This window comes from Melozone crissalis, unplaced genomic scaffold (assembly GCF_028551555.1).
Source record: "Melozone crissalis strain CALT ecotype California unplaced genomic scaffold, PUWL_Pcris_2 ptg000016l_1, whole genome shotgun sequence".
NCBI lineage: Eukaryota > Metazoa > Chordata > Aves > Passeriformes > Passerellidae > Melozone > Melozone crissalis.
The window spans coordinates 32,786,048-32,811,102 of NW_026535794.1; the positions used below are offsets into that span (position 1 = coordinate 32,786,048).

The window sequence follows — 25,055 nt, forward strand, 5'->3', positions numbered from 1 at the left end:
GATAAGGAATTTTTGTCTATATCCAGCACATTGAACTAATGAAAACAATTTTAAATGCTGTTTTTGTTCATTAATTGGATTCCAATTTCCATCCAAATGTTGCCTGATGAAAATCAGAAGTTAAAATTAATCAAGTAAATAAGAAAAGCATCATTCATCATTTTTAACAGAAAAAGGAAAATATACATTACCCAAAGCAAATGGGAAATTGCATACTTGTATAAATGGACATATTCAGTGTAAGCAAAGGTACAGACTACTCTAAGGCTTTCAGAAAGATAACTAAAGTACACACATAAAATTCAATAAGTCAACTTAAATCAGATTTCCTGCTTGCTCATTTAAATCATGATTGAAAATGGTGATCTAACACAGAGATGGAATTAATCTACCCCACTGGATGACACTAAGCAACTGCTGCAGCACACTATTAGCTCTGACTTTTTACACTAACACAACTCTTTCCTGGAGCAGCTTGGATACACCTCCCTCCACACCTCCTGCAAGTCCCTGAGCTCCAGCCATCTGTCCCTAGCCAAACAGTCCATACCAACTATTTATCTTCTTTTTTTGATATTTCCCTTCTAAATTCCCACCATCACCATCCAAGACAAACTGATCTGTTGGTAAATCATGTAACCCCTGGCTGGTTCCCCATTACACTGGGCTCACCTGGAGCCCCTGCACTGCATGTAGCATCAGGATTATTCCCTTCGCTCCAGCCAGACCCTGCAGCCCTACAGGAGATTTTTCCTTCTGCTGCCAACCCTAGCACATTAACTCTTAGGAAACTGGCTTAGCACAGCCATCATTTTCCTGGTTTCCAGAGTTTCAGCAGGAGTGGGGTTCTTCCTCTCCTTGGGATATTGCCACCAGTCCTTCAGCATGAGGGCTACTGCTGCACACCAGAGCTAGAAGCTGAGAAGTCCCAGCCAAGAAAATTTGCAGATTCACTCCTCTTTCTGCAATTCTTGCCTGCAGGGTTAGAAAAATTTGTAGAGACCATCTGCCCTTAGGATAAGGTCATTATAACTTTTCTCTGCCAACTCCTGGTGCATCAATCCTACAATCTGCAGAAAGTCACACAGGAGGAGAGCTTTTCCCTTACCTGTTAGATTGTCAGAAGGAAAAGCATTGCTCCTCATTTCACACTTGGGCAACAGAGCCACAGCACAGCCAGGGAAGGATGAAAACTTACTCAGGAAAAGTAAGCTCTGACCCTCCAGAGTAGAGGGTGGTGGGTAAGAAAGCAGGTCCCAAGCCACTACAGCTGGGGGAATGGACATCCTATTTGAAAAATGGCATTTGAAAAACAAAACAAAGAACAACAGAGAACAACAAATAATACACAGAAAAGCCAACAGAGGTTTGCCTCCTCAGTTCTTCCCCAAGACGACCCCTCCTCTCTTGATTTTGGCTGATGATGCTGCTAGGTCAGTCCACAGCTCCCTCAGTCAGCATGAGTCAGGGCTCGTAAGGGGGTATGTTTGTTATTTATGTCCCTCAAGTTAATTTGAGCATTAATCTCAGTCTTTTTCTGCAAGCCTGCCAACAGTACAAAATTTTTTCCAGTCGTGTGCATAAGTGTCTCCATAGACCCCTTGCTCCATCAAATGCATGTGGTTGGTAAATCCTTGGCAACATTTGGGGTAAGGCTGTAAATCTTTTAAAATATTGTACCCACTGAAGTAAATAGACTTTTAAGCCAGACTTGAATGGGAGAAGAATCAGATCTTTCCCGGTTCCTAAGCTTGTTATGTTTCATGTTGCAAAAAAATTACCTTAGCACGAGACATTTATTTTAAGTCACAAAGTCATGTTATCCATTTTAAGTCAGCATCAGGATTTTTAGTTGTGAAGGAAATAATTAAGAAATGTTTTAAGACTGCATGGAGCTACCATTTAGCCTAGTGAGATACTGGTTTTGTTTTGCTGTTTTTTTTTTTTACATAGTAAACAAATCCACTTGGCAGAAGTAAATTAATACAGACAGTAAGTGACTGCATTAAAAAGTTCATTTTTTTGCTTTTCTATCCTCTTCCCAAAAACCATGATTACCAATACAAGGCAGATTTGCAGACAGCTCATTCAGCCTTCAGAATACCCTGAGTTTGTCAGGAAGTGAGGTATCATATTATTCAAACCCTGTACCAGATCCAAAGCCAAAATTTAAACCATGTTTTTGCAATGTACTGTGAAGAATTATCCTGGCCCACAGCTATATCAAATGGTCTTATTTATTCAGTAATGAAAACTTGCAGCAAGGGGAAATGAACATTTAGCCAAGTATCCTTGAAGACATTCTAGTTGGATTCAATGCAATGATAAGAAATAATCTTGAGATAATGGTGAAAGAAATCCTAGAGTATTCATTTTGCAGTACTAGTGCCAAAACTTTAAGCCTTCATTGGAAACAAGGGGCTCATTAAGGAAAACAAAGTTTTAGCAGACAGGTCTAACATGATCCACAGTTTCACAACATCCTTGCAGATACCTTGTGGCACCATCTTGTACAATCACTGAGCTGAAGCGCTGCTGCCAGCACAAATCAACAAACTGCAGCCTGAGCTCCCTGCACCCTCCAAGCTCTTTAGGTCTACTTCAAACAGATTTAGGTCCATGCTGAGAGTCTAAAGCTTTCTGCCACACTCACTGCCTGAAAAGCCAGGATCACCCTCAGAAGAATTCTGCACTGCTGAATTCAGTCAGTCAAGCAGTAGCAAAACAATTTAAAAGAAGCAATGCATATTTTTCACTTTGATTTGCACATTAAAGCACTGCTCATATTGCCATGCATGAACTGCCCAGCCACCCTCCAGCCAGGGTTTCACCTTCACATGAGCCCCAGGTGAATCCAAGATGCTCCCCTTTAGTGCAAATGCTGCATTATGTGAGAAACACTCATGTCACCAGATGAACCAAAGGCATGACCCTTCTGGGACACACAGCCCATGGAAAAGTCATGCAGCTCTATCTCTTTCCCCCCTACAATCAGCCCCAGAAATTATTGTGTGAGTGCCCTCTGTCCATCTAGCTGAGCTGGTCCTCTCCACTGGGTTGAAAATCTAAGAATGACCCACCCTGTCTACATTTCCATTTTGGAGACTACCACATTTCAATACCTGAAACTCAAAGACAGCTGCTTCTCACACAGTGGTCAGTACCTTAAGTGAGATGCCACTGGAATAATTTCACTTAGTACTACTCATTCCACTTCTTGGCTCTCAAATGGACTACTTTTCATCACGATTGTCTCTGAACTGGGAATCTTCTTGGACTACTAGAAGTCACTAAAAGAACCACACATAGAAGTTTTTCCAACATGACAGCCTAGCTAGCAACAAGGGAGTACAAATCACGGAAGCAGAGAAGGAACATTTTCTGGCAGGCTGGTTATAAGGCATTTTACAAGCAGGAACTGGTTTGACATATTTCTGAACATGGCATGAACTTTTTGTTTTTGCAAATTCTGACTGGCCACAATGCCAAAAAAAGCAATCTGCCACCTTTTATTCAGAACAGACAGCCAAAATCAGAAATCAGCATAAGGAACAGATTGTGAAACTATGTAAGCAGGAATTTTGCTGGTCATTCACAAGCAGCAAGCATAGGTATTCAGTGTTGCAACACTGCATGACCACCAAAAAGTATATGCATATAAACACTTCCACTTCAAAAATAATAGCTGTGACTCAGCAGACACATGGGTACTCAAAATCCATAGAAGTTGCCCATGAAATCAATGGCTTTGGAAGATGCAGGTACTCATCAGCTCTGGTTTATAAAGGCACTGCTCTCAGATTCCATGACAGCTGCCAGAAAAACAGGTTGTGTAAACACAAAGATCACTTATTTTTCCATCATGTTTAACAAACAAACCAGAGATGGAGCCAGATACAACAGAATGAGGACTTGACCTACTTTTGTTTCTGGCCTGAAGGAGCTCAGCACACCCTAGTAACAAAATATTTGGCACCTTAAGGAATTAAATTTCCCATTCAGTTTAACATTCAGAAGGTTTGGAGCCTGGTACTTAGGGCTTGAGAGTCTGAGATGGTCAAGGGGAACTCCAATTAAATCTTCCCACAAGAATCTAAAAGCAGGGAACCAACACAAATACTAATTCTCTTGTTCCAAGAAGCTACAAATCTCTACAAGTATTCAATCTTGCAGTGAAGAAGAAACCATTTTTATTTTAAAAATCATGGATGACTAGTGATGCTATTTGCATTATGACAACCTGAGAACTCTAAAAGAAGCTATTGAGAATAACTGGAGGCTTCAACACCTTGACAACCTACCACTGACCTGCCAGATCTTTGAACATCGTCGGGTGCCAGTTGCATTTTTCCTTCCCTCACTGAGGGGTTGGTCCATCTCCAGAGGCAGAATAGTCTGACTTTTCTGGACACACGTCCCTGCCAGCACAGCATGGCAGAAGCAGGAGATTTTCAACACAGTGGGAAGACCAACCATGTTCGCCACAGGGCAAAACAATCCCACAATGTTACACACCAAGAACTAAATTTTTTAGTTGTCAAAAAAAAGCGCCTCATTAATGAATGTAAGAAATTAACCATCAGTAAAGGTATATTTCAGGGCACTGAGGCTGCAATCTTCAAAAGGAGTCTAATTAGCAGGTAGATTTTTTCAGACAGTGCTATTGTCCTACAGTGCCCTCCTCAAGATTGCATGTGCTGCACATGTATGGTTCTAATTTCACCAATGTAAAATCATTTTGTAAAAGCACTGGCAAATCCTTCTTCATCCCCCAAAACCACATCCTCTTTTGGCTGCAGGACAGCTTCTCAAAAATCATCTACTGCTTAACAAGCTGGGCAAATTAGGGCAAAGCCACTTGCAACTACACACATCATAGATGAACAGACATTACTGCCTCTGGGTAGATCAGGCATAACAGTTGCACAAATTAATCCTATCAAACCCAGACATCCAAAGGAGCCCAACTTCACCAAGTAAGAGTCAAAGTACCTGGAAACATAGGACAGTTTTTCCTCTTCCTTGTGTTTCTCATCTATGCTCAGGGCATCAAATGAAGGCCCTCAATGAAGCAATTTTTCATTTTAAATTACTTTTCTTTCCTGCCAAAAGCACAATGCAGTTATTTCTTCTCTTACTTCTATTCAATATAGAGGGTGTCTTCTTTACTATTATTATTTAAGAAAATGACTGGAGAATAAAGAAGGAATCTTTCTCTTGACCACAACATCTTCTAAGGAGAAAGTTTTCCATTGGCATGTTCCTCACCTGCAACAAAAAGCTTCAAGAGATGGCAAAAAAGAATAAAGGAAAGCAACCTATCAGCCTAACTGTACAAGAGTTTTTTGTAATCAGGAAAAGGTGGTTTGATTTCTTGGGTTTGTTTACTGTATGAAATGACCTCTTCTTTGTTTTTGTTGTTTTGTTGGCTTTTTTTTTCTTTAATTTTCCTGTTCCTCTCTGTCTCTTCCTAGAAGCCCATATGCATATCACATAAAAGTTCACTGTGAGGCTAAAGAAAAGGTTAGAAAGAGTGCTCTTTTTTTGAAGGCAGAGCTTCAAGAAGCCACAACAGGTGTCCAAAAAGGCCAGCAGAGAAAGCAGTCCCACTGCAAGCAGAGGAACATCTCTTCACCCTAGCCAACTTTCACAGGGCAGAAGTTCATGTATCTCTTCCATGACCTTACAGAAGAGGAGGAGCAGCTGGTGTGAACTTCTCTTATGGAGAAAAGCTCTCTACTTCTCACCTTACTTTATGTTTACCTGCCATGAGACAGAATTAATTCTACTACCCTGTTTCAGGGCATTTAAGGGCAGGATGAGGTCTCCACAGGTTATCCCTTCTTCCCCCATGCCCTTGGGATGCCAAATTTCAGATCCAGAGGCTGCAAAAGAAATGCAGTTGGATGTAAAATTAAACATGCAAAGTTCCAATTATAAAAGGAAGGGCACAACCCACTTAACCCCAGTAGGTGGGCCAGGTGTATTAATTGCATGACTGTACACAGTTGGATTTTAAGATAAAGATTTCTTGTTTGCTTGAAGCTTTAAAACCTTCAGTGTTGCATGAGAACAAAATTCTATTCTTGAGAGACAAGTATGTGCATATTCTCCCCACAGTTCAGAAGACAGAAGCAACAACTCCATCAAAACAGCTTTGAGCAGTACAACACTACATCTGAAGCAGTTTGGCTGGGATACTTGCTAAAAGTACTTTCTTTTTTTTTTTTTGGTGGCAACATATCTTCTGGAAAACATAAGCATGGGTGATATTCCCTTTTGCAGAACCTTACTCTCCTCCTCACAGAAATCCCAGCACTTTGTGCAGGTGCTCAGGTCACAACATTTGTTACAAATGACAGTGGGCAGACCAACAAAGCTCTTGGCAATCGTGTCAGAGCTGCAACACACACAAGCATTTAAGTGCACAGCTAAGGAGAAAGATTTGAGGATAAACAGAAAGTGGTGGTTTTTCCAGGTCCAAAGGCAGCTGGACAAGACATTGGGTACAAATAAGCACAGAAAGGCTACTGGTCCTTGATATGGTCACACAAGGGCATTGATCAGTCAAAAAAAGACCATTAGCTTGATCCTATCACCAGGATCACAAGAGCAAAATCACAGCTATTTGACAGTAAAAAAAACTTTTAGCTCTTAATACTTTTAAATGTCTCAGTTAAGTCCTACTTTTTCCTCAAACCATAAAGCATTGCAAAGATTCTCACGTTCTGATTTGTTTGTATTTTAGGAATCCGGGAAAAAAATCAAACAGATCTTGGACTTTTGCAAGAAGAGAGAGGAACGTTCAAGAACTGAAGCACAATATGCAATTCCATTGCATCCCTTTTCAGCAACTGCACAAAATGAGTGCTTTGAACAGGCAAACAGAACCTGGACTCTGCAAATAAACTATACCATTTCAATATCAAGGATTGTTGCTAGCAATAGGTAAAAATACAAGAAAATGGATGGTTAGCCTGCACTGCTGTGGAAATCAGACACTGTTAGCCACGTGCAAAGGCCACATGCCCGTGTGTGTGTTTGTATCTGCCACCAGACAAGTACCAGGACAACTTGTGCCTTCCTGTGGTGGCTCCACTGCCAGGACAAAGAGTAAAAGCAGCACCCAGATTGTTACTGAGACACAATCTGCATCTTTTTAGATTAATTTAGCTGAGGTTTTGGTGCTGTACATCACAGTTAACCATCATGGAGCAAGGTCTCTGAGTCACATGGAAATCATTCTCCCGAGTGTGACCCAGTCCAAGGAACTAAATGCAAACTTGTGTTTGATAACTGATAACATCACCATTTCCTAAGTTCGTGATACCAGAGTGTAGCTGAAGCAGCTGGAGAACAATGTTTATGCTCTTGTCAAATGTCTTAAAGGTTTGCATGAAGAGGGATAGGATGAAGCATCACACACATTAGCACAGCCAAACCTATTTAACTACTCTGCCCCAAGCTCCTGAGTACAGAATGTTTCAGGAACACTTGGCTCCAGCTGTGTGTATGAGCATTCAGAACTGTTGCTAAGCCCTGGCACTGTTACAAAATCCTAGATCTGTCTATGCAGGTTTTTCCTCTGTATACCCATGTTAAAAAAGCAGCAGCAGGAATGTGACAGATCATTGTTTCAATAATTAAGATGACATTTCAGTTTCTTTGGGAACAAGTCCTACACAAGGTCACAGCCACACCTTGTCACTTGAAAATAGTTCATATGAAACATCAGCTCCATATGGAAACCCTGCTGCAAACTCCCAAACTCACCCACCTGATTCTTCTGACCCAAGGGAGAGCCCAGGCAAGTCCATCCCCACAATGAGGTGAAGAAAAGGTCCATACACAGATATTACAACAAAAGCTTCAAACCCACCCTCAGACACAGCACAGGGGTGTCTGTCCCAAGGCTCTCTGTATAGCTTTAAGCACAGACTTCAGACACCTGGATGCCAAGTGATGCTGTAGCTGAGACTGCTGGGGAGCACACCTTACAGGAGACAGGGAGGAGCCAGCCCTGAGCAGAAGGCAAAACTTGCACTACACACAAATAAGCAGGGCAGCAGCAGGATACACTTCTTTAGACCCTGATGCCAGCAGTGTTTTCAGAAAGGATTTCCACTTTCCTGAAAGGGATATCTTCAATATCCACTAATCCCTGCTCCCAAGCATAAAAGGACATGCACTGAAAACATGGTAAAGGGACTGGGGTTGTCCAAATGCTTTTGTCAAAATAAGGAACTTGGTAACAAATAGCTCATGGGTAAATGGACATAAAGTCTCCCTGGGAGTTGTTCATTAATTTTTCTTCTAAGACCTTGTTTCCCCAAAGCCTCTTTTAGACACACAGATTTTATTTTAGTTTTTAAATCCCTCATGAGTTCTCCTAGATCTCCCCCTGTGGTTACCTTTAGCCTTTCAAATTGTATCAATTTCTCCTTCAAAATACAGCCAGACTTTTTTTCTCTTTCTACTTGTGAATGCCTCAATAACCAATTTAATCAGTGTCAGAAAAACTGTTCTACTAGGGGAAAAATATTAGAGGAGAGTAAAGCACAAAAGTTACAGAAAATTAATTCATACACAAATAAGACTTAAAAGTCTTCCAAATGGAAACTAATGCATCCATTAAAGGAATAGACTCATACTTTTTTCTTGTTTTCTTTCCTCAGAGAGCAACAAGCACTCCAAGTAATTTGAGGGGCTGACTCACCTGAAGCCCACAGAGCCACCTGCTCTTTTCCAAATACCAACACATTTAGTTACAAACAGGTGAGATAATTGCCTTTGTTCATACATTTGCTTTAGAAGCCCTTAGTGTCTGCCTCAGGGGCTGTATCAGTACCACCCCCAACCTCCACAAAATCTGTTTGAGTTCACCTCCCAGTCTGTGAGTTCATCCCTTCTTTCTGCATGTTAGCTGGTCACACATCTAGACTGCATGGAATGAGAGCCATTTCAGAGGAATGAGCACAAACAGAAGCAAGAGAGTTCAGACAGTGATCTGAACTTCCAGCTGCACAGTTTCTACACAATGACATTTGTTTCTCGATGCTTTTTTCCAGATGTTGCCATTATCCTCTTTCCAGAAACCTGGATACTGCCAGAGATCTTTGCAGGCCAAAAGAGGTGCATTTGGGGGGTAAAGGTGCACTAGCAACAGAGGGACAGACAGGAGTAACCACCAAATTCAGCACTGTTTAGGTGCATATTTAAAGCAAAAGGAACCACAACGGGGGGGGAAAGTGGGAAAGAAATGAAAATAAACTGAGTGGTGAACAGAACTGTGGGCTTACAATATGAATCTCAAGAATAGCAAAGTAGTCTGCATATCTGGAGTAAAAAGACAGGAAAAGCCACACTTTTAATTACCAATATAGAAAGTTATATACTTTTAACAAACCACATCTAGTATTTAAGAAGAAGCCTGAGGCAATTCATTACCAGAGATGGCATTTTCTATAATGCAGTGAAGCAGAAACCTGTATTGTTTAGCTTAGTCTGCCAATCTAATTGAAGTGCAGAAGGACTGTGGGGAGAGAACTTGTTTGTCATAAATGGAGGCTGTGCTATTGACAGTAAAATAACTGAGTATAAACATATTTCTATTGTAGCTTTCATTGAAGCACATTTTTCTGATAAAGCCGCTATTATACTCAATATAGTTCATAATACATTCACAACACCAAAGTTCTTCATTCTTACAAACAATGCTACAAGAGAGGAATTTTTCCTGGTCCTTGCACTGACTCTCTCTTGGCTTCTTCCTCTGGGAAAAATATTTATACCACAACTACCCTTTAGTACAACATAGCTCGAGTTATTTGATGAAGTTTAGTGTTGTGCTGCATTTTCACGTTTCTAGTTCATGAAGAGTCTCAGACTTAGCTCTCTAGATGTCACTGTTGGGCAAAGAAGGGGACCAAGTCAAACACAGCAGAGTTTGTAAAGTTCTGCCATCTACTTCTTAAAAGACTTTTTAGGATTGTTTAGAAAATTCACCTTGCATTGAGTTGCTAACAACCAGCAGCACAGAAACAGAAAGAAGATGAAAAAACACCACCTTCTCCTTGTAATGAGGTTGTCTTTTCTTGAAAGCAAAATACCATCTCAGCTCCAGACAGACTTTGGAGGTTTCTGGTACAACGAATCACCTTCTGCTCCATAGTAAAATTCTTCATTTATGTTTACTAATCAGCAAAGAATTTGAGTAAGATTCTATTAAACTTTTTCATATATTTTTTAGAGAGCAAAATGGCAAGTAAATCACAGCTTTCTGGAGACTGATCCATGCAATTTACATACTATATATTTAGCAGTATTGCATTTCAACAGGGCATTTATAAAACTGCTACATTCAAACAAACACTTTAGCTACACATAGATTCCCACTTCATGACAAGAGATAATTTCTTTTCCTTCCATACCACAAGGAATAAAATTGCAGACTAACATTGTTAATTGCCAATTCCAGCAATTTTGAAATGCTATTTTATGTGAAAGTTCTTTTGTGCCATAATTCAAATTCTATATAAAATAAAATCTAACACTTTTCTAAGCAGCACTATTTTCCAGTTTCACTGAGCATTTCACTAGAAAAACAACTAATGCCTGCTCCCAACTGCAGCCACATGAAATACTTTTCAGTGTGCAAGCAGGAAGACAGACAGCATTTAGAAAAATGACAGAACACAGCTAGCAAAACACCCTTCCAGATTTTCTGGGGGAAAAAGGCAAAAAATGCAGCATTGCAGAAATTAGTATCACCATCCACTGACCATCCAAAATCAGAGCTTCCCTTACCCCAAAAGGTGGATATGAAGCAGCAGCAGCAGCGGAGGCAACACTCACTGCGGGAGGTGGTATTCCTGAAGAAGAAGGTGGGAACAGACCCAAGGCATTCAGATTTAATCCAGGAATTAAATGTGCTTGAAGCTGCAATGGCAGAAGAGGTAAGATTTAGAGTCCTGGTTATTAACTCTAATAAAATCCCAGTTGGCATATGCTATTAACCTTTTGGGATGTTATTTTAAAAGAAAGTCATTTCCATTACTCAAAGGACTCTCATTCAAACCTGTTTCCCAGACACACGTACAGACCAACAACATCAAAAACACATAGTAGGAAACACAGATGGGGATCACTTGCTACAACTTAGTCATCAAAACACATTTCAAATTTTACAGAAAGATGTTCAGATAATAGTACTATTTACTTTCACAGTGAACAAATTTATCAGAAAAACAGTAGTTTTGTCCTTACAGTAAAAAGACAGCCCTGTAGAAACAGAGAAAGATCATGCACAAAGCCCTGCTTTTCTTACACTGGGGGAACATGTATGTGACACTGTCACCCCATCCTCCCTCCCCTGCAAAAGATGAAGTGAGATACCTCCAGCAATTGCTGGGAAAGGATCAACTATAAAGCTGCATGTCCCTTGCTTGGCCACACCTGAGAAAAGTGACATCATCACGTGGTAGGAAGCATTTGTTGTCTGATACAAAACTAGTCAGCACCCCTTTCCCTTTTCCAGATTATTACTCAAAAACATGAACATGCTTTAGAAATATTTCAGCTAGAGAGACAGATGCTATCTCAGGCCATTAAGATAAGTCAATCACAGGACACCAAAAAACCTCAAAACTTCGCTACCTCAGAAACTACCTGAATAATCCCTACAAATTAAATTCAAAACCTATACAGTAACAGAGGTAGTTTTTTGACTTTCCATACCTTTGCCAAATAGCAATCGCCTCTAACTCACCCCATGCTCCTGCTTGTTGTATGAAACAAAAATGCACCACTACTGAATACTTTGTTCCTCATGAGTACCTCATGTATTGCAATTTGCTTCATGTGGGGGACGCAGGGGGAAAAGTGGGGAGAGTATGCACTTGGTAGGACAAGCATGAATAACACACATTTCTAGAAAGTCAGGACTACTGTGAACTGAAAAAACACTTCCATTCTAACTCTAGACCATAAGATTTGGATACACATGCACATACAATGCTTTTCCTAACTATCAAAAATCTCAATCGTTTCTCAATATGCATTAGTAATACTTTGACAAACTAATGAGGTATGTTGTTTTCATCATATAATCACCAATCATCTTCAAATAGGTAAATGCCTTTATCATCTACATCAAGAAAAAAAACTTAATAAGACCTTCTTAAATGAAATAATTAAAAACAGGAGGGATCTTTCTTCCATACATTATTATGCTATTTATGTGATGAGACTGAATCACTTCTTTAAAAAACATGCAAGCCAGAGCACATAAGCCACAACAGCACAAACATACCCTGCTTCAGGTCCTTGGAACAAGAAAAAAATTAAATGCTCATTTATTTCCTCAGTCTAAATAAAGTTCTCAGTTCTCCCACTCAAAAATAAACCAGAAAAAGTGTCCATTAAAATAGCACACATAAATAACAAAAATGCTTGCCCACAACAGAAAATTCTGATGTGATATCAGGAAAAAAAATCATCATGAGAGCAGTGAGACAGAGCACAGGCTGCCCAGAGACACTATGGGTTTCTATCCATGGAAACGTTAAGGAGAACTCAAGTCCCTACACAACCTGGTTTAAATTTGAAGTGTGGCCTACATTGAGCAAACCCACTGCTGGGCCAGGCAACCTCCAGGGGTCCTCACACCCAAAATCCTTCTGTGGTTTTAGTCCCAGAAAGAGCCCACACCCTGAGGAAACTCACATTCATAGCAGCAATATCATTTTCATAGGACTCCCTGATTTTCTTCATGATTTCTTCCTCAGCCTTGGCACAAGTTTCAATACTGCCTTTAACTGTAATGGTCCTTTCTGGATTATAGAGTGTCAAGTCCTGCAATCTGCAATGACACAGAAGCACAGTTAATTAGCAAACAAAGAAGATAATCCAGATTTATCATTTGAGTGTAACAACATCCAAGCATGTCGAGTTTGCCCTCCAAAGGCTGTAGTATCAGTTCATAACAGGGTTCAGACACATCCTCAGATAATCTGGGGAAACTCTGTCCTCGCGGGAAACCCAACAAAACCCTCACAGGGAGGTTTGGGGGGGGGGTGGCTGGGACACACTTGTGTGCTGCACAGAACAGAGCCACACACTGTCCATGAGCACACAGAGCTGCTGCAGGGCAGTGCAGCCGTGTCCCACCTCACACAGCACTACCAACCAGGACAGGGCTTCAGACACATTTTAGACACCTCAGAAACACACCATAAAAACATTCTTCCCTTGAGAACTATGGTATATTCCTTAAGGAAACTGGAGAAAAGCCCAGCCTCAGTGAAACTGCAGGAGAGCCTCCAAACTCTCAAAGTGGGGAAAAGAAAAGCTGTGTGCAAGTCAGCATTTGCTGCTCAACACTAGTAACTCCTCAGGGAAAATGAAAGCAGTGCTAAAGCAGTGCTCTATTTGGCAACAGATGCAAACCTACTGTGGTAACATGGATTAAACACACTGGGAAGCCATGGCGTAGCCATGCACTGAGGAAAGGTGGAGGGGTGCAGACAAAGTGCAGAGCAGGATGCAGAGTGAGGAAGCCCATGGCAGGAAGGACAGGAAGCAGCACACGAGGCCTTGCCTTCCTGCACAGCAGGCAGCATGGCAGCCTGCACAGCTCAGCCAAGCAGGGGCAGGCACAGAGCACATCCACTTGACTCGCCAGTGCATGAGCACTGAAGTACTGCCTCAGGAAGGAAAATGTTGGGAAACATCCCAGAGAAGAGAGGAAACGCTTTCCCAAACCAGCTGCCTTTAAATTTATGGGCAAGCTTACCCAAAAGCCTGAATGAAGAGATCATGAGAAAGACTAATTAGAAATAGCAAAATCAATGGGCATATATGCTCTCATTTTTGTATTGATTATACCAGATGACTTCAGGGGGCTATTTTAGGCATAGTATGACAAATATAATCTTAAGGCCAAGATTTTAATGCAAAGAAGCCTTTAACTCACTAAATTAAAAACTACTCTGTAGCTATTTACAGACAATGTGTTATTTGTGTGATCATCAATAAAGACAAGCGGATTTCATGGAATGAAGACCATTTTTTCATGTAGTCCGTACACGTTTTTTCTCCTTCTAGCATTAATAGTCTGTGTACTGTTTGCAGATAAAATGTTTAAGCAAACACATTCAGGAGAGCATGCTAGCCCTATAAAATCTATTCTTGAAGCACACCTATTTAGGTGCTTTTTCTCTATTTGTTTATTTTCCTCAGATTAATTCATAAACACACGCACACCTTTAAGGAAGGCCTCAGGTGCTTTCATCTAAATTTGTTTTCCTCTTTTTGAAGAGCCACAGTTACTCGCAGCTTCCTTGTCCTCGTTTGAGTTATTTCCTGCACTACTTTTTTTGTCTCCTGCATGTATTCACACCTCTTCATACATCTTCATGTGTCTTTCAAACCTTTTCCCTTTCCTACAGCCTGTAAGCCTAATTCTCACCCTTCCTGGCTAAAGCCAAATCCAGGATGCCTTCAAATGCTTGGAAGTTCATGCCAGAGCATTCATTATTCAGAACAGGAGGTTCTCTGAAGATATTACTCCAGGGTAAAACTACTGTTGACTGCCAAACTTCTACAGAGATGTTAATCTAATCAGTGATTTACAGATTTCCAGTAAAGGTGAAAACTCCTGTTTAATCTCAGCTAAATTTGAACAGGTCTCAGATACCCTCACAAAGTCAGACCAAAAAAGCTATTACTTTGCAGCAGACTAGCCAATGTACTGTAATTTGGCTGTCAGTGGTCAAGAGGGACAGAACTGCTACTAAAGATACCCTTTTCAGTATTCATTTGCTCTATTTCTTTCTTTCCAGTCCAAGAATTTAATATATACTGGAAACTAAAACATCACTACTTTCACTCATTTTCACACATAGCTCAGAACTGATCCAGACTTATAGTTTCAAACAATCATCATTACATATGGTATAATATGTTAAAAACAACTGACACTTAAAATGTAGTCTAACACAGGCTCCACATAGCCTATGTTATTTTTAGGCTTGCTCTTGACTGAGTTTACAATGAAGACTCACTGTTCACATGAAATTTAACTGAGCTTAAGCAACAGTTTAATCCATATGATGGAAAGGCCTCTGAAGGGCTGTTATCTCAGCCTTCAGCGCACAGAATATATTTCTAAGAACTCTGTACCTGAACATCCCACAGCAGTACTGCTGCCATTTAACATCTCACTGAAAAACATGCCACCAAAAACTTACGGTGATATTGTGATTTTAGTATCTGTGTCCTGCTCAATTTTCTTCAGGTTTCTTCCTTCTTTGCCAATAAGTCGGCCAACAAAGTTGTTGTGTGCCAGTATCTTCAAGGGAATTTCTTCTGTACTGTAATGGAAGTTACACCTAGTGAGACTTTTGGAGACCAAAGTACAAGCTTTTATGCATGTTATGGATAAATTTAATTTTCATTGAAATAGCCACAATTACATGTTTTCACTGGATGCAGAATAAGTCGAGGTGCAATGGGCTTTCAAGCACTATCACTTATAGCTTAATTGCAACAAACCTTTAACTAAATAAAGCTCAGACTGAAGTAACTAGAGCTGTTGGGAGGGAAGAAATTGATCTTAAAGCTTTTAGTGAGGGGTCACAACTTGTTATGCTCACTCAGACTAAAAGCTGTCAGTTGCTCGAGAAACTTTCATATTTGCTCCAGTTCACCTCAAAATCACAGCCAGACAACAACTGAAATCACAGAAGCATGCTGGGGCTAATTGAGCAAGTAGACTGTCCTGTAAGGTAAAATATCTCAGTACCTTTACCTACTTAGATACGGATAACAGCAAATATTCACTTGTTAACAGCTTTAAAGACTATGTCTTTAAATGGAGCTAGTGAGAATCCAAAACTTTTAATGCTTCCACAATAAAATGCTTTTTACTCACAATTTAGTATCTTGAGCTTCCTTCTGCATGATCTCCATAATAATTTTACAAGCTGTTGAGCAGCCTTCAGGAGTTGAGTGGATGGTAATTGGTTTCTCAGCAGCACCTGCATTCTCTTTACGATGAATATCAATTCTTGAAAGAAAGAAAAACACTCTATGGTAACCACACACTATGGTAAGCCTTGTGCACTTCCAACTGTTGTAAAACTAACTTGTTTTGAGCTAACAGTGACTATATATTAGTAGTTTAATTTTGAAAAGCTTATGACTACTCAAGCATTTCCTAAATACAAATTTGAGTGTTATGAAGAGTCTCTCCTATCCTGATTTTACCAGCTAAACCCCACCCTTGTGGACACTGGGATCTCCTTTTCTTGGTAAACTCCGATCAAGATGTTCAGGAGAGTTGATAGACAGAATGTGGCAAACCCCTGAAGACAACACCATCTCATCAAGCTTTCCCAGTGCCCCATCTCCAGCCCCACAGCTCCACTTAGAGTGACTGTGCACCTGCAGGACAGTCAGGCTTTGTCCCATCTTATTTTAAATACCTCAGCAGCAGAGTTTCCCTGCACTCCTCTGCTAGCAAGTAGCATGGTAGTACTTTGCATCCATCCACAAGATTAGTTTCTTATACTTGTCTGGCCTGATTTTGTCCTTATATTACCTTTACTCTGTGCTCTACCACCCTGAAACTACTAGCTGTGTTCTACAATAGGTTTACGTAGCTCTAAAAATTTAACAAAAATTCGTTATTACCTGCATAAAGACAATGCCTTGGATATTACTTTTCCCTGCCAATAACTGCAGTTCACATATTCTTTCCACCTCTGCTTTTTGGTTTTGCCCCTCTTCCATGTGTAACAGCTGTTTTCTAACTGAAACAATCACGCTGCTTTTCAAGAAGCCCCTTTATTTTTGCAATTCTTTCAAGTATTGAAAACTCATTTTGTTTTACAATGCAGCATTTTCCAAGAAACCCATCTTGGCAATCCTTGGTGGAAATGAAAGTAGATGAAATTTCCTTTTTTTAATCCCCAAACCAGTGAAAACATCATTCTCAAAGTCACGTATCTGAAAAGTTAGCAACCTGCAATTATTTCTGGTCTCCCCATCCTTCTTCTAGACATAAAACTTTCCTTATGCCAATCTTCCAGGATTTTTATAGTCCAAGAATTAGATGTTTTATGTATCACCTGAAAAGTTGGTTACCCATAGAAAAATTACAACCAAGTCTTGTCAGGACACCACAAATCTCTTAAACCTGTGGTGTTAAACATGCTGAATAGTCTCCTGGGCTACATTGTGCTAATGAGAGGTTGGAGGGAGCATCATGATAATCCTGGGTTTGGGGAGGGGGGTAAGCCTGTTTGTAGGGGGTTGGGGTATAATTAGAGAGGAGTCCCTTAACCTCATTAACTACTCTCATTCCCCTCACACACAGCTCATTCCCAAGTCCTGCCTGCTGCAACTACACAACTAGGGGCTCCTACAGTGGGGGCCTCTGAAGGCAGCCTTTCAATTCTCTGCTTTTAGGGGCATCCTAGAAAAACTCTTGCAATAAGAACCCCACCTCCCTCCCTCTGCATCTGTGCTGAGCTCTTCCTTGTGGGTAGGATTTAACACACACTGGAAACAATCTCTTCTTCCAGTGTCTCTAGACCCCAGTGCTCTAAGCTTCTTAGGTCACTTAGCAGCTTGCTTTTTGCCTCCTGTGCATTTCCTTAATCTGTGTTTTGGTGTGGTCTGCAACTTGATAGCAACAAATGTATTTTCCAGAAACAAACGGGGAAGCAGTGAAGGGAGATTAAAAAAGTTCTTTGTTTAGGGCTTTTTCCCCCGCATCTTGAAAGGACAACATTTACAAATCCTAAAAGTGCCCTTATCTAACTAAAACTAGATAAACACTTGAAGTACACTTGGGACACTTGGGTACATCACCACAGTGACTGTATGTCCCCCAGAACATATTACAGCTCTTTTAGTTTCACTTTTTGTGCCAGAACCATATTAGTACATCTGAAAGCAAAACTCTCCAACAGAGCACCATCCTGCTAGCACTTCTCTTTTAAAGAGGGATAAAAAAGTCAGATAGCACTTGAACATGTATCAAGGACAGAATCTGGTCCTTAAATAAATATTGCAAAATATTTCCTGTTCTCTGTCATCTTCATTTGCTCTCTGACCATGCAGGTTAGTATAATGAAGTTTTACAAACTCCTCTTTACACAAGCAATGATGACACAACATTAAAGCTATTAATCAGTTTTGTAAAATGACTTACTTGGACTGTGTCTGCTTGGTAATGTTTCTGATTGTTGCTCCTTCTTTCCCAATAATGGCTCCCACAAACTGAGTGGGAACCAGCATCCGTAGCGGAACGTCCGACTGCGGTTTCTGCCGAGTGGTTGCGCCGGGTGACCCTTGCCTGGGAGGGCCCCGCTGGCCAAATCCACGTCTTCCCTGGGGATGTTGCTGTGGAGGTTGCTGGGCTGCCATCTCATCAGGGATGTATGCAACTTTCAAGGAATAGTTTTCAAGCTGAAACCCGTTCAGTTTTTCTATTGCTCTGTTTATTTGGAAAGGGGAGGAGAGAGGAGATTAAAAAAAAGCCCCACGAGCGCACACAGGGCCTTATGAAATGACAAGTTACTCAGACATAGACTTCTGTCCTCTCTGACTTGTGTGGTGAAACTAAAAACACATTCCAAGATGAAAAGTTACATTTGAAACTCTTCAGCCAAGATTTCGATTACACAAAGCCACCGTATTAAGCACTACAAGTTAGCTCTTGCTTGTCCTGGGCTTCTTTACACTTTAAAGATTTTGCTGGTCCAACCCTATCAGCGAAACCTCACAGGAGACAGAGCTTATACACTCAAAAGCATTCTTTTGCCCGATTTAATTTAAATCAATTTCCCAAATAGAATTAAAGCTGCACCAGAGGGAAAACTTTTTAGCTGCTATCAGAGCACCTTCATTAGGGTTTTTGCCAGCACAGCTATTTGGCTGGAGCTTTCACAATAACTGATATAGCTGTGACAGGAATGAAAAAGCATGTTTTTATGAAGGAAGAGAGCACCTTCACCTCAGCAGGAAAGGAAGCTGACTCAAATCCAGTCAATGGCATCTGAAATGCCCCTTAGACTGCAACAGTACCTTGCAACTTATTATTTAGTTCACATTGTAGGTAAGTTTAAAAGTTAACAAGGATATTAAAGCCCCATGTCTATGTTAAACTCCCCATGAAAGCAAAGTTGTTAGAAGGCATTTAAAAGGTTGTTTCAATTTCTCTTGTTCTTACAGTAAAGCATCGAAGAGGGATACTGCCCAAATGTACCCATCCCTCTCTCACTGTGGTCCCTCACGCTGAAAAGCTCCTGGTCACTCAGCATTCCCTCTGCTCTGTCCCTCTTCCTAACCAAGGACAAGTCTGCAGGCGCTCTTGGGTCTCCTCTTCACAGGAGGAACACAACTCAACTCAAAAATGACATCTCCAGAAGGTAGAATACCTTCCATTCCCAAACAGAGTAGAGTCAATAAGACTAAATATCTAGCAAACAGTAGGGATACCTAAGCTACATGCAACACATTGGTAAATCAGTGGAATAAAATAAACACATTTGCCCCAAAAAGGCATTTAAAGTTTTGCTGCAACAAGCATTACTGTTCAGATTATCAGTAATATACTGATCACTGAAATATGCACTGATATGGGGTAGTTTATAAATGCCAGACTTAATGTTGGACCAAAGATTACTGACAGATTTTCTTTAAAACCAAAATTTAAATTGAAGGCCATTGTGGGAGGGAGGGAGTCCCCATCTTTCACTAAAGAGCTCACCAATACTTTCATTATACAGCTCCAACAACTATATGTTCTGGAGGTAGGTCTCTGAATTCAGACACTTAACCCAGCCTCTCCATTCATGAACATTTGCAGGACAATACTGCCAGTTTACCAAGCTTTAGCCTCAGCAACACTTTTATGCCTGCCTCTACTACAGAGATAAAAGATTATGATAGCCAGTTGCCTACATTTTCAAGGCCAGCAAGTGAAAAATACTATTTGTCTCCTGGGTGTCCCATTTCACAGTCTAGGTCACAAGAGCTGTTGAAGCCCAGTTAAGAAGTGGTATTTGGATACCAAGGACAACAAGTCCCTCTTCTCCCAGGGGTTGAGCCAGCATCCTCAAAATACTCCAGTCTGACAGTAAAGAGCTTATGAGAAAATAAGTAATTTGTGTCTTTGGAACAATGTTTAATAAGGGCTGATAATAAATAAGGCCCAAGGCAATGCCAATGAACAAAGAAAGCAAAATATTGAATAACTGATCACTGTTCATTAAATACTTCCGTTAACCAAATGAGACACAGGTCCTTTGGGAATTGCCAGGAGTGTAATTACTCCCATAATGGAGGAATCCTTTAGAGCAAGTGGCAAACGAGCTGGATTAAAATTTGGTGAGGTTATTTCAGAGCTGACATTTTTAATCTTTTACTCCATGGACTTTGAAGAGCATTTTATTACACAATAAAACATGTTTACAAAACAGGAAGAGGAGTGAGCAGACTAGTGAGGCTTATGTTTCTATGGATTTGTCTCAATTTTTAATTTTTGCATAGATTTCCAATGTCTGAAAGACGTTCCACTGATGTCTCTCTCTCTTTCTGGACATTCTACTTGGAAAAGGGGTCTGAGACCTTTCCTTTCCATACACCCTGAACAGGCTAAATTCTTGTTGGCTGCAAATATCCATGATCTCTGTTTCTAGGCTGAGTTTCACTGAAATCAACCAGAAGGCTGAATTTCTACCATGAAGGGAAACAGCACTGCCAGACCATCCAGTTGCGCAAGCCCTGTTTCTTTTGGAATCAAACATCAAGATGTTGGAGAGATGAGCACCAACAATTTTGCAAATGTGCTGATAGGCTCCAGATTAACGTCCATCCCAGCTCATTTCCCTCCACACATTTATTTGACAAGCTCAGGCATTGCTTCTTTCCCAAAATGCGTCAGCCTCCTCTGGCTTTAAAACACCTTTGACCAGAATCCCAGCATTAACACAAAACCTGACAGTAAATCAGGGCAACAGACTTCTCACTCTTCCTTAGAAGTGGTTGGGAAAGGAAAGAGTAGGCTTATTGTTTGCAACCAGACTTCATACCTATCATGCTTTCACAAAAAACACTTTACAGCAACAACTATGTATATATACACACACACTTACATATACACATACATGTGCACCACACTTTTCCTAGAAAGAAGGTTGGAATTTTTCTTCTTAATAACAATTTATAAATTGCTAAATGGTTCCATCTGTCTATAAGTACCTTAAATTCAAAGCAAACTGAGAAAAGTTCATTTGCCATTGTGGAAAATTAATTATGTCAGCAGTGAACAATCTCTGGCCACCAAAGCCATATGATGACATGGAAAAACAACACATTAATAATTAACCCTGTGAGTCACTGAGTTCTCCATATTTTACAGCCTAACTTGTTTTATAATTTGACTTGTTCAAATGATGGGAAGTCAGAAGAAGAATCAGTAATTAAATACTGATCTCTCAAGCCTTTTGTGGAGCTGATATTTCCTGGGTATGTGGTTCCATATCCTACACTGATTTGGGTATACACACTGGAATGCCAAGATAATTGATTTGCAGTGGATGTAGCACATACACTGTTCTAGTGCATTTCTTACAGAGAAAAGCTTCCAATTTTTGGAAGGTCCCTTTGGCTTGTTGATTCTGGCCTTCACGTTCCAATATTTGACAATTTTCACTAGACTTTTAAAGTACAGTCATACACTTTTCTTCAGCTCTTCTGGACTAATTTTTACCAATTTTGTGGCACTAAACATAGGGCTAGAATTAGGCAATGTCATGATTCAGCAGCCCTTCAGCACCATAACAGCTCAGTTTTAGAGGCATCTAGGCACTGCTTTGGGGGCTGGAGAGACAGATATGGAAGAAGACCCAGGAAGAGACAAGTGGTAAAGAACTGTCTTCTAGATGGATGCAAAACTGCTGTAGAACAGCATCTAGGACAGCACTTGCTATCAGGAGAGCCAGCCTTGCTCTCAGGGGAAGTCTGAGCCTCAGCTCAAAGCAGGTGACCAGCTCTTCACAGCACTAGGGGCATCTGTTTCAGGCAAAGCTATTGTCAGTGCTGCACTCCTCCAAACACAGGTTACACCAAGCTCCTTCTGTAAAGCACATGCTCCTCTCACTGACTGACCACCTGGAGATGTCCAGGAGAACACAGCAACGCCACCTCTGTCCTCCCACAGAGACCTCTGCCTTCCCAAGTGCTGGGGGCTCTCCTTCCATGAGCACAAGTTAATAAAGGCCATGCAGACTGCCTCTGTCAGGGAGCACTGCTGAAACAACCCACAAACCAGCTTTTACACAGAGGCTAAAAGCCTAAAGAGTCACCCAATGAGGACAAAGATGGAGAAAAAATTCAGTTACCTGCCCCATTAGGAGGTGCCCTCCTCCCTGAAGTCATTGTTTAAAATTTATATTTAGTAGAAACAGAAAATGTTTCCATTTCACATACCAGCGAGAGCTGGTACACAGAAATCTCTTAGCATAGCTCTGAATTGTTTAATAAAATGAATTCATTAAGAGACTGCAGCAACTACTGTCTATGCACTGATAAGATGGATAACAGCCTGGCTCATGTTCATGTGACATCTGCTCAGAACCAAGAGTTTCTACATGAAAATGAAACCTTAAACAACTATTCTGTAAATTAGTCACCTGAGTTTTTCCCATCAAAATGCCATCTCACCACTGTCCTCTCATGAGTTCCCTACAAGAGGGTGCTTGCCCAGCCTTCTCCCTTTTGATGTTAGTGGAATTTAAACACCCTAGATAAATTATTACAGTAAAAGCATCAAGTCTTGTGCTGGAAATCATTCTTCCGCTGATAGCACAATGACACTAAGCAATAGAAGGAGAACATATTTCACTTCCACATGAGGCTCTTGCATACACCTCTTTTCTTTTTTCATCCCTGAACAGATACAATTGCATATGAGAAGACATATATGGCAAATTTTCTTTAGCATAATTTTTTTTTACATTAAATAAAGATATGGGTTTCACCAGTACTTCTGAAAACAAAGCCAAAATGAAACCTAAGCCTTTAATACACCACTGAGTTTTCACTATTATCATTCCCATGCCAACATTAGCCCTGACCCACAATGGCATGTATAAGTATTAGTTATGTGAACCCTCATTTATTCAAGGATACATATTGTGCACATACACACAGATGTGTTTTTCATTGAAAGGGTAATAAAAAATTTTTTTTGCAATTATTCTGAGGTGATCACAAGTGGACTTTCAAAATCCTGGGTAGAGCTAAACCCTGTAGCATGTACTAGACTCCTACACACTGGAATCTTTGGGGAAGGAAAAGGGAGGGTGGTATAACTTTTGAAGCCAGCAGCCATAATTTAGGTGGCAGCATGTCACAAGGACACAGTCAGCACGTCCTGCTGGTTGCAGCCAGGGATTGATATTGGGAGAAGGGGGACTGTCTTTTGGCAAGCATGTGCCAGGCTGCCTCAGCACCTGCATGCAGCTGCTTGGGTTGTGCAGGGTGAACCACGGGCTCCAGGCTCTGTCCCTCACCCTCTCCTCTCTTCCAAATATTCCACAACCCACTACAGCATTCAATCATTGCCTATGCCGCTAACAAAGCGGAGCACATGCTTTGTAAAGCCCTCTCCAGTTTCTGGGAGGGAGAGCAGCAGGGGCAGTTTGAGAGCTCAAACAAATCTCTTCTCCTCCCAAATGCTTGCAGGAGAGGAGGGATGTGGTGTCAGACCTGGTAGTGCCAGCCTTCTCTTTGCTACTCACAGTGCTAGAGAGCAAAAGGTGGCTTTCCAAGGCCCACACATTGCTCTGCACATCCCTCTACAATGCTCCTGGGCCGCCAAAAAGTACCTGATCTGCCATGCTGGCTCCCTTGCTCTGGGGTCACAGATGCAGCATCCTGCTTTTTCTGACAAGACACGCTGTGCCTCTCCAGTAGGAAAGAGGCACCACCACAACATGTCAAAGACACAGACCTCTGTCCCAACTAGAAGTCAGGAACTGTGCACATCTCAGATTTTGGGTGCTGTCTGTTCTAAGACTTCTTTCTCAAAAAGACTGCAGCAAATCTTCAGTGTTTTCATTTTCCAAGTTAATTCTGCATGCAGACCTGAATTGAACATGCCACAACTGTAGTACCAGCCTAGAGGGAAAAACCTCTGCCACAACTACTTAGATTTGCAAGACAGAAGGCAGCTTAGTTTCCCAGCTGGGTGGAACCACAAGTTTTATTCAAAAGCACTGTCCTCCAAGCAATGCATACCACACTTGCTTAGAACTGCTTATCAAAAGTATCTCCAGATTGTGTTGCAGCACCCTCACCTCACACTGCCAGTACACACTCCAACAGTCATGGCAATGCCATACAGATATCCAGCAGGGAAGTAGCCAACTTTGCATGTTCTCTCAGCCAACACTACTGTGAGGTTAGTGTGTGCATTGCAAAAAGTACAGCTGAGGTGCAGTTAGAACTAGGGACCCACTGTATGTGGCAGCATTGAAGTCTTCATGTCATGGTGTTTGATCCAAAAGCCATGGCAAAGCACCATTTACCCTAAAGAGCTGAATTCCAAACTACAAAGCTTGTTACCAGCTGCTGACTCTTTGCAGCCCTAAACAGCTTTAGATAAAGTCAGTTCTTGTTACTGCATGTCCTTCATAGGATGACCAGCACTGGCTTATCAGCTATCAGCACTTGCACACTGCTCCCTCTCCACTGCCATCCCCCACAGCCAGTTCCAAGCAGCAGAGCTAGGTCAGGTCTGGGAAAACCATTTCACTGAAACAGTCACTGTGGAAAACCCACACACATGCAGGTCCTGTGGTGAGCCTTCATTCCAATTCCTCACTGTTTTTTCCCTAAAATTACCTTGATCTAGAGACTTGTCCGAGGGGTTTCTAAACAGTTGCAAGGTCACCTCCCAAACTCAGACAATCTGAGCTAATATTTTTTGTACTCATCTAGTATTGTTTGTACTCATCAATAATTTGGACTCATCTGCTTAG

At 41.1% G+C, this 25,055-nt stretch overlaps 1 protein-coding gene across 1 annotated transcript in view; it reads right to left on the reverse strand.

The window, feature by feature from the left end:
• IGF2BP3 (insulin like growth factor 2 mRNA binding protein 3) overlaps positions 1-25,055 on the reverse strand; it is a 112,087-nt gene that overhangs the window by 16,392 nt on the left and 70,640 nt on the right. The window contains exons 6-10 of the mRNA XM_054273472.1: positions 18,218-18,502; positions 15,932-16,066; positions 15,249-15,371; positions 12,724-12,859; positions 10,807-10,938 (exon numbers count right to left, since the gene is read on the reverse strand). Coding sequence (XP_054129447.1) covers positions 10,807-10,938; positions 12,724-12,859; positions 15,249-15,371; positions 15,932-16,066; positions 18,218-18,502 — 811 coding nt within the window. The remainder of the gene's footprint in view (positions 1-10,806; positions 10,939-12,723; positions 12,860-15,248; positions 15,372-15,931; positions 16,067-18,217; positions 18,503-25,055) is intronic.